The 9,649-nt window shown below is 64.9% G+C and overlaps 2 protein-coding genes across 2 annotated transcripts; one reads left to right on the plus strand and one right to left on the minus strand.

Moving 5' to 3' along the window:
- Positions 1-658: 658 nt before the first annotated feature.
- On the plus strand, positions 659-4,016 carry RNF167 (ring finger protein 167). The gene is made up of 8 exons (XM_087919063.1): positions 659-739; positions 832-948; positions 1,101-1,188; positions 1,273-1,363; positions 1,561-1,666; positions 1,990-2,097; positions 2,825-2,906; positions 3,027-4,016. The coding sequence occupies exons 1-8, from the start codon at positions 680-682 to the stop codon at positions 3,356-3,358; spliced, it is 984 nt and encodes a 327-aa protein (XP_087775189.1). The 5' UTR covers positions 659-679; the 3' UTR covers positions 3,359-4,016.
- Positions 4,017-4,514: 498 nt separating this feature from the next.
- Positions 4,515-8,326, minus strand: PFN1 (profilin 1). Its single transcript, XM_087919061.1, has 3 exons — positions 7,861-8,326; positions 6,095-6,287; positions 4,515-5,055 (listed from the first exon to the last, which is right to left on the minus strand). Exons 1-3 carry the CDS (start codon positions 7,990-7,992, stop codon positions 4,958-4,960), a joined length of 423 nt encoding a protein of 140 aa, XP_087775187.1. The 5' UTR covers positions 7,993-8,326; the 3' UTR covers positions 4,515-4,957.
- Positions 8,327-9,649: the final 1,323 nt, after the last annotated feature.

Raw genomic sequence — 9,649 nt, forward strand, 5'->3', positions numbered from 1 at the left:
CCCCCGTTATCTGCAGCGCCCAAAGGGGGACTGGAAGGCTGGCGGCGTCTGGCCTGCCCGCCTCCCAGGCGTGCAGAGCTGAATGACCGTCTCTGTTGTCCGTCCGTGGGCAGCGGGAGGCCGGGAGCTCGACGAAGCGGGGAGGGGGACGCTGCCGAGCCCGATGATCTCCGGGACTTCGTTGCGGGTGGAGGAGGGAAGTTGCTAGTCCCTGGCGGGGTGCGGGGGTCCCGCGGGGGTCCGGGAAGACGCAGCGGCCCTCTCCGCCTGACGGTCAGCTGCCCGTTTCTCCTAGGATCCCCCGCCTGCCCGCCCGACGCTTCAGGATGCAACCGCCACCTCCTGCCGGTCAGCCCGCGCCCTCGTCCCTGCCCGTCTGCCTCTTGTGGGAGCTGCCGCCGCCAAGGGCTACATCCACGCGGTGAGCCCCCCCTCCCCCCACCCCCACTCAGCCTCGAGCTCCCCCAAAATCCATTCCTCTGCCCCCCACTCCTCGCCGCTAGAGGATGCTTGGGCCACGCCTACCGTTTGCGCCGTGCGCCGCCGTCCAGCGTGGCGAGTGAACGGAGCCCGCTTTGGGGACGCTAAGCGGGAGGGAGGGACCGACAAGTGCCCCTGCTGACTGTCCCCTCCTCCTCTCCCCTCCCCCTCCCTCAAGGTGTCGGACCACAACTCCACAATGGAGTTCTCGGACCTGCCGGCCGTTTTTGGTTACCCGCTACCCCGGGAAGGACTCACGGTTGGTATCTAGGCCGGTGGGGAGCTTCCCCTCCCTCCCTCCCTCCTCCCTCTCCTCCCCTCTCCTGAGCGGCCTTCCCTGCCTCCCCACAGGGTCTGCTGGTAGAAGCCAGGCCGGCCAACGCCTGCCTGCCCCTCCAGGCGCCTCCGTCCAACAGCAGCGTCTTCATCGCCCTCGTCCGGCGGTACAACTGCAGTTTTGACGTCAAGGTGAGGACGGGGCGAGGGTCCCCGGACGGGGAGAAAGGGATGACCATCACCACCGCCGTGTGAGGACAGAGCGCGGGGCGTGGCGGGGAGGGGAATCCCTTCGGGAGGGGAAACGGCGCCGCCGCCTGAGCTCCTCCGGTGTCTCCCGACAGGTCTTCCACGCGCAGCAGGCCGGCTTCCTGGGCGTCATCGTCCACAACGTGGGCTCGGACGACTTGCTGAACATGGTCTGGGAGGACGGTGAGCGGAGGAGGGCAGGAGGTTTCGCCCTGGGCCTTGGCTCCTCGTCCCGTCCCTGGTCTGACCGCGCCTTTCCTCCTCCAGACCAGCTGCGCAGGCACATCACCGTCCCGTCTGTCTTCACCGGCGAAACGGCGGCCACCTACCTGCGGAGCCTCTTCACCTACGAGCGCGGGTAGGAGCCTTACCTGCCACTGTCTGGATTCGTCTACTGCCGTCGTCGCGATTCGCGACGACGGCGCGACTTAGGACGTTGGGCAGACGGCGCGGGAGGGATGCGCCGTCGGGCAGCGAATCTCCGCCTCTGGTCGTCCCCTCCCCGCTCCTCAGGGGGCTAATTCTCCCTCTCCCCACCCCGCGCTTCCTCCACAGGGGCCACGTCGCCCTGATCCCCGAGTACATCTTCCCCGCTGGGTTACTATCTCATCCCTTCACGGGCGTGGTGGGTGTAGTGATTGCCGTGATGTGCACCATCCTGGTGAGGAGGCCCCGCCGAGCGTCTGGCGGGGAAGGGAGGGGAGGGGGACGCGCTGAGGGGGTGTTGACAGTGGGGAGGGGGGGCCGCAGCGCCTGGCTCTTCGCTCGCCTCGCCCGTTGTAGGCAGGGGAGGCTGGTGGCGGCGGCCGGGGGTCCCCTCTTTTTTCGGCAGTCGGGGTGGCCGGACAACTGGCCGGACTCGGGTAGCTGGACAGCCGGGGTGGCCATTTTGTGTGTGTGTGTGTGTATTCAATCCCCCCCCCCAAAAAAAGATCCGACCCTGAGTATCCCCTCCCCTCCTTTTTCGATCCCCTTCGCCGGCAGATCGTCCGATGTCTCCAACATCGGAAGAGGATCCGAAAGGACCGGCTGTCCAAGGACCAGCTGAAGAAAATCCCCCTGCACAAGTACCAAAAAGGTCAGAGGGGGGGGGTCCTTGTGGGGGAGAGAAATAGGGGGACCCCCCTCCCTTCCCTCTCCTCGCCCACCCACCCGCAACAGCCTGGGGGCGTCGGGCGGGCGGTGAAAGCGGGACGTCAACTGACTTCAGCTGACCTGGTTCCTCTCTGGCCTGCAGACCGCCGGCCCTCCCCTTTTTGGGAGGGGGCTTCTCAGTAGGGGAGGGGACGTCTCCCGTCCTGGGTTGGCGGGGGGAGGACAGCCCGTATCGCCAAAAGAAAAACCCTCCGTAAACTGACCACCTTTGCAAACCGGCTTTTAGGATGACAGGGGAGGAGCGAGAGGGGAGGGGCTTCCCCCTTTGCTGCTTCCCTCCCCCTCCCCTCCCCGCTGCCTTTGGCAGGCGGAGCCGGGCGGGAGGAAGGAAGCGTCGGCCGCCCAGGCGAAGCAGCCGGGCTCTTGCCTTATAAGGCCGGGCGCGCGGCGCTTTGGAGCGCCGCCGACCACTTCCCTCCGCCGGCGCTGCAAGCCGCGGCTTCCTGTTTTCGCGGGCGGGGAGGGGAGGGGAGGGGTGGGTCGGTGAAGCCTCTCCCCCCCCCGTTTCTCCAGATCCACCTCCCCTTCCTCGGCCCGGGAGGGGAGGGGAATCGAGCCACCTTGGGCCACTCTGTGTCGTCCACCCCCTAACCTTAAAGGCCCCTTGGGTAGGGTGGGGTGGGCTGATGCACCTCTTCCTCTTCCTCTTCCTCCTCCCCCCCAGGGGACAGAGTATGACGTCTGCGCCATCTGCCTGGAAGAGTACGAAGACGGGGACCGGCTGCGAATCCTGCCGTGCTCCCACGGTGAGCCATGCCCAATATCCAGCGGAGGACAGGAGGGGCGTGTCTGTGTGTGTATGGGGGGGTCAGCCTAGATGTCCTCCCACACACCCCCTACAAACACCCCGCTTCTTCTCCCCCCAGCCTATCACTGCAAGTGCGTGGACCCCTGGTTGACCCAGACCAAGAAGACCTGCCCCGTTTGCAAGCAGCGGGTGGTCCGCTCCCCGGAGGACGACGACTCCTCGGACACCGACCGGGAGGAAGGGGGCCGGAGCGGCCCGACCACGCCTGCCCCGAGCGAGGGGGGCCCGTTGGACTTGGGGCCCGAGGAAGAAGAAGAGGAAGAAGATTCGGAGCGCACCCCTTTGCTCCGTCCTTCGCCCGGCGCTGCCGCGGGGCCTCCCTCTTTCGGTAGCATGGCCCGGTCAGTTTCCTCCAGCCCCCGGGGGCTCCCGGAGGAAGGTGGGGTCTAGCCCACCGCGCCCAGTCCCCACCAGTGGGCTGCCCCACCTCAGCAGAAGAGGGAGGGGAAGGGAAGGTAGCCGAAGAGGCCTTTGGCACACATTCCTCCCTTCCTTCCTTCCACGATTTGTAACTTAATCGCAGGTGCAAAGTCCTAGTTCGGGCGCACACGCCCTCCTCCCGGCCTTGGCGCGGAGGAGAAGATGGAGGAGTCGGCGGAGTAGGGCCGGCTCCTCTCTTCCAGCCACTCCAATCTCCCCCCACCACATGACGCTTGGCAAAGATGGCGTCGCCCCCCCCCCACCCCGTTTTCCCCAGTCAGCCATCTTGGGCCATGGCGGGGAAGGGACGATGGGGTGCACTTCGGGGTGCGCTGCCAAACCGGAGCAGCTCCGGAGAGACCCTGTTTGGGGGCGTGGGGGGATGGAGATGGGACCCCTTTTCTCCCGAGGGAGGAACCGCGGTGAGAAGGCCGGACCCCCAAAAACATGGCGGACGGGGTGGGGGGATTTTTGGACTTTTAGCGACTTCCAAGCTGCTTGGGCAGGTTCTGTGAATTGGGGGTGGTGGCGTGGCGGCACAGCCTCTGCGGGGCGGGGTGGCGGTCAAGGGAAGGTGGAAGGCGCAGGCAAGCGCCGTCCGGTCACTCAATAAAAAATCTGAAATTTCCATCCTGCGGCGTCTCCCCCTTTTTCTCTTCAGCAAAGTGGTTGGACGGAGGGAGAGACGAGCCTCGTATCCGTGCGCAGGCTGTGTGTGTTTTGTGTGTGTGTGTGTGAAGGATGCTAGGAACACGGGAAGCCGCGCAAACTCGGTTTGGCTGCGCCGGGGAGGCGGCTCCATCCCCAGGCCGCCCAGAGGACGAACGGCAGGAGTGCCACCCGGTTTTTTCCCGGAGAGCGCGACACCTCCGGCTCCGGCCAGCTTCTCCTCATCGTCCTCTTTCAACCGGTCACAGAGAGCGACCTGTTCTACGACCGGAAGGGCAGCTCCCCCCATTGTCCGCACGAACAAGCGGGCTACTGTCCCCAGTGCGCCGCCTCCCGACGGCTTCTCCCCTCCCTCCCCGCGCAGAGAAACCGGTCCTCGGGTGTAGGCCCAAGGCAGAGATTAGCGGGGAGGAGACGGAGACGAGCGGGAAACGCCGGGAATGAGAAGGCCAATTCCTTGTGTGTGTGTGTTTTTTTTATTATTTTATTGGTTTTTCTTGTTCCAATATAGTTTTTTTCTTCATCAAAAAAGCTACACCTTGTAACAACCAGAAAATTTGGCAGCGATAAGGAGTTTTGTGGTAGAAAAAAGGAAAACAAAATGGCGGACATAAAAGAAACGGGAGGGCAGGATGTGGGGGTGAGGGAGGGCATTAGAAAAAAAGAAAAAAAAAACAGAGGAAGAGGAAGAAGAGGAAGGCCGTGAGAGCGGGAAAACCGTTGGAAATACGCGGCGATCGTGGGCCGGGAGGGGTGGGGGAGGGGAGGCTGTTTGGTCCCGCAGTGGCAAAGCCGGGTTGCCCCTGGGCGGTCAACCGCCATCTTGGACATCCTCTCCTCCTCCTCCTCCCCCTCCCCCCGGTTCCATCAGTAGTACCACAGGTGGGACCAGCAGGCGCCTCAATACTGCGACCGTCGCAAGTGGTTGGCCATCTCGAAGCACTTCTTGTTGATGCATCCGCCATGGACCCCTTCTTTGCCCATCACGATCACAATCGCTGGGAGAGGGGAGGAAAGAGGGGAGGTCAGTGGCCAAATTGGGTGAGGGGGGAGTTTGGGGGGTGGGGAAGGGAGGGGTGGGGTGCGATGAGAAGATGAAGACCCCTTCCATTTAGGGGCAGATACTGGACGGTTAGTGGGGTGGATAGGCAGATGTGGAGCTTCTTCGCTCGAAGGTAAAGGGGATCGAAGTGGAGGAGGGGGGACGAAGAAGGGAGGTCAGTGGCCAAACTGGGGGAGGGGGAGTTTGGGGGCCAGGCTGGGGGGGAGAGGCTGAGGGGGGGCGATGAGAAGATGAAGACCCCTTTCATTTAGGGGCAGATACCGACGGTAAGTGGGGTGGATAGGCAGCTGTGGAGCTTCTTCCCTCGAAGTAAAGGGATTGAAGTAGGGAGGAAGAAAGAAGGGAGGTCAGTGGCCAAATTGGGGAGTTTGGGGAGTTTGGGGGGAGGAGAGGCTGAAGGGGGCGATGAAGAGAAGACCCCTTTCATTTGGGGGAGAAGTGGGGTGGATAGGTAGCTGTGGGCTTCTTCCCAAGTAAAAGGGGATTGAAGAAGTAGGGAGGAAAAGAAAAGGGAGGTCAGTGGGGGGGAGGGGAGTTTGGGGGGCAGGCTGGGGGGAGGGAGAGGCTGAGGGGGTGATGAGAAGATGAAGACCCCTTCCATTTAGGGGCAGATACTGGCGGTTACCGGGGTGGATAGGCAGCTGTGGAGCTTCTCTCAAGGAAAGGGATCGAAGAAGAGGGAGGGGAAAGGAATGACGTGGGGAGGGGTCCGAGCACGAAAGCCCATGGGATACCCCTGCCCCCGGGTCCTCCCCTCCCCCCCCAGAGTCTGGAAAGTGAGCCAGATTTATGGGGGGGTGGGGAGGAGGAGGGGGTGGGGAGGCCGAGACAGGGGCCGCCTTCTCCGGAGCGAGGCCACAGCTGTCTTGTTTCGCCTCCCCACCCGTCAGCTGCCCGGCAGGCAAGGAATGCGGCCCCTCCCCAGGCAGGGCAGCTGCGCCCCCCTCCCCTCCCCTCCCCCTCCCTCGACTCACTCTTGTTGGTCATGGCGGCGGTGATGTTGTAGGTGGGGGCCCCTCCGGTGCTCTTGGTCCTGAGGTCCATGGTGCTCTCCCCGTCCAGGTGGAGGCTGTCCCGGATGACGGAGCACTTCTGCCCGCCCAGCGTCAGCCCGTTGACGAAGAGGTTGTCGCGGTCCTTGCCCACCAGCACGTTGACTTCCGCCGGCTGCAGGGCGGGAAGCCGGGGAGGGAGAGGGGTGAGGTGGAAAGGAAGGGTTCAATTCCCCGAACCCCCTTCCGGGCAAGGAGGCCCGGGCTTCCTTACCCCCCACACACACACCTACACACACACACACCCGCCAGGCCCGAAAGCAGAAGCGGGAGCCTGGACTGGCTGCTCAACCGCCCCCTCACACACACACACACCCTCCCCCACCCCCGGGAGCCAGTAAGGAGACATCCCCCCTCCACTTCCTTGGAGAGTGGAGATGCAGGGACTTTCCCGGAAGCGCCAGGCCAAAGCCCCACACACACACCCTCCCCACCCCAGGAGCCAGTAAAGAGACCCCCCTCCCCTTGGAGAGTGGATGGGGGGCTTTCCTGGAAGCCCCAGGCCAAAGGCCCTCCCCACCCTCCCCACCCTGTGGAGCCAGTAAAGAGACCCCCTCCCCTCCTCCAGGAGCCAGTAAAGAGACCCCCTCCCCACCCCTGGGGAGCCAGTAGAGACACTCCCCTCCCCTTGGAGAGTGGATGGGGGGGCCTTTCCCAGAAGCCCCAGGCCAAGCCCCCCACACCCTCCCCCACCCCAGGGACCCAGTAAGGAGACACCCCTCCCCTCCCCCAGGGAGCCAGTAGAGACCCCCTCCCCACCCCAGGGAGCCAGTAAAGAGACCCCCTTGGAGAGTGGATGGGGGCTTTCCTGAAGCCCCAGGCCAAAGGCCCTCCCCACCCTCCCCCACCCCAGGGAGCCAGTAAAGAGCCACCCCCTCCCCGTGGAGCCAGTAAAGAGACCCCCTCCCCTTGGAGGGTGGATGGGGGCGCCTTTCCCGGAAGCCCCAGGCCAAGACCCTCCCACCCCGTCCCCCACCCCAGGGAGCCAGTAAAGAGACCCCCTTCCCTTCCCCCAGGATCCAGTAAAGAGACCCCCTCCCTCCCCTCCCCTCGGAGAGTGCATGCCTGGCCTTTCCCGGAAGCGCCAGGCCTTCCAAGGCCCGCGTGGGGAAGCCCGGCGCCTTTTTTGGGGGAGAGAGCTTAGCGGGTCCTCCGGCAGGCCGCAAAGACCCCCCTCCCCACCCCCTTCCCCACCCCTGGCCCGATTTCCGTCGAGGAGGCCCTTCGGCCGCCCGCGTTTTTCCCCCTCCCCCCAATCGGGGGTTTCCTGCGCGAGGGCGCAAGGCCGCCTCCTCCCCGCAGGCCTGCTCCGTCCCGGCCCGAGCGGGAAAAGGAGGAAGGAAGAGAAAGAAGGAAAGAAAGAAAGGAAGGAAGGAAAGAAGGGAAAGAAAGGAAGGAAGGAAAGGAAGGAAAGAAAGGAAGGAAGGAAAGAAAGGAAGGAAGGAAAGAAGGAAAGAAAGAAAGAAGGAAGGAAGGAAAGAAAGAAGGAAGAGGCGCTTTCCCGGCCCTCCCTTCCTCCTTCCCCGGCCGGCCGGCGGAGCCCTTTTTGAGGACGTGGCACTGGGGATCTCCTCCCCCCCCCTAGTCCTGTTTCACCCCCTCCCTCCCTCCCTCCCTCCCCCAAAAGAACCCCGAGGCCCGGTCGTAAGTGGGAGCGGAAGCGGGGCCGCCGCTCCGGCCTCTCTCACCGTGATGTTGGCGAAGGTCTTGCCCGGGGCGGCGGCCCAGACGGAGGGCGCCTCCTTGTAGCCCACGATGGCCGCGTCCTGGCAGGTGTTGTCGGCCATCAGGCTGTCGATGTAGCAGCTCCAGCCGCTCATGGCCGCCGCAAAAGGCAGCAAACAGAGGACGAGGAGGAGGAGGAGGAGGAAGCGGCGGCGGCACTGGGACTCGATCCGGCGGAGCACGAGGAGGACGAAGAAGAAGGCGGGAGGGGAAGCGGGGAGTTTCTTTTTTTCCCAGGCGAGGAAGAGGAGGAGGAGGAAGAGGAGGAAGAGAAAAAAAAACACCAGGCACCTCCAGGGAGCGGACTGCGCCGAGGACTGGGGAAGCGCCCGGCCAGGCGAGGAGGAGGAGGAGGAGGAGGAGGAAGGGGAGGAGAGGAGGAGGAGGAGGGAGGAGGGAGGAGGGGAGGGACGCGCAGGCGCTCCTCCCCTCCCCGGCCTGGCGGCGGCTTCCTTCCCCCCCAGCTCCGCTTCCCCTTCCCCCTCTCCGTATCAGGGGCCGTCGAGACATCCAGCGGGACCCCGAGACCCCACCCACCCACCCAGCCCCGATGGGTGGGGGGCTGCGTCGCCCTGGGGCAGGGGAGGCCTTGCAAACGCTCCTCCTCCTCTGTCTTGGGAAGGGAGGGGAAGTTAGGGGAGGGGGCCTTGAGGTCATAAAGACGGACCCCAAGACACCCTCCCCGGGGCTCCTGAGGGGGTCCCCAGTGGGGAAGAGGCCCCTGAAGGAGAGGGGGGCCAGGGGGAGGCCTTGCAAACGTTCCTCCTCCTCTGTCTGGGGAGGGGGGGAAGTTAGGGGAGGGGGCCTTGAGGTCATAAAGACGGACCCCCAAGACCTCCCCACCCTCCCGGGGGCTCTGAGGGGGTCCCCAGTGGAGAAGAGGCCCCGAAGGAGAGTGGGAGCAGGGGAGGCCTTGCAAACGCTCCTCCTCCTCTGTCTTGGGAAGGGAGGGGAAGTTAGGGGAGGGGGCCTTGAGGTCATAAAGACGGACCCCCAAGACCTCCCCACCCTCCCCGGGGGCTCTGAGGGGGTCCCCAGTGGAGAAGAGGCCCCCGAAGGAGAGTGGGAGCAGGGGAGGCCTTGCAAACGCTCCTCCTCCTCTGTCTTGGGAAGGGAGGGGAAGTTAGGGGAGGGGGCCTTGAGGTCATAAAGACGGACCCCCAAGACCTCCCCACCCTCCCCGGGGGCTCCGACGGGGGTCCCCAGTGGCGAAGAGGCCCCCGAAGGAGAGGGGGGCAGGGGGAGGCCTTGCAAACGCTCCTCCTCCTCTGTCTTGAGAGGGGAGGGGAAGTTAGGGGAGGGGGCCTTGAGGTCATAAAGACGGACCCCCAAGACCTCCCCACCCTCCCCGGGGCTCCGACGGGGTCCCCAGTGGCAAGAGGCCCCCGAAGGAGAGGGGGCAGGGGAGGCCTTTCAAACGCTCCTCCTCCTCTGTCTTGAGAGGGGGAGGATAAGGGAGGGAGGGGGCCTTGAGGTCATAAAGCCGGACCCCAAGAGCCCCCCACCCTCCCCGGGGCTCCCGTGGGGGGTCCCCAGTGGCGAAGAGGCTCCCAGAGCCTGGAGGAGGGCAAGTGAGGGGCAGGTGGAGGCCTTGCAAACGTTCCTCCTCCTCTGTCTTGGGAGGGGAGGGGAAGTTAGGGAGGGGGCCTTGAGGTCATAAAGCGGGACCCCAAGACCCCTTCACCCTCCCCGGGGGCTCCAAGGGGGAGTCCCAGTGGCGGAGAGGCGCCCGAAGGAGGGGGCAGGTGGAGG

This window comes from Pseudonaja textilis, unplaced genomic scaffold (assembly GCF_049901715.1).
Source record: "Pseudonaja textilis isolate UNSWEBS1 unplaced genomic scaffold, rPseTex1.2 PTEXSCF23, whole genome shotgun sequence".
NCBI classification, from domain to species: domain Eukaryota; kingdom Metazoa; phylum Chordata; class Lepidosauria; order Squamata; family Elapidae; genus Pseudonaja; species Pseudonaja textilis.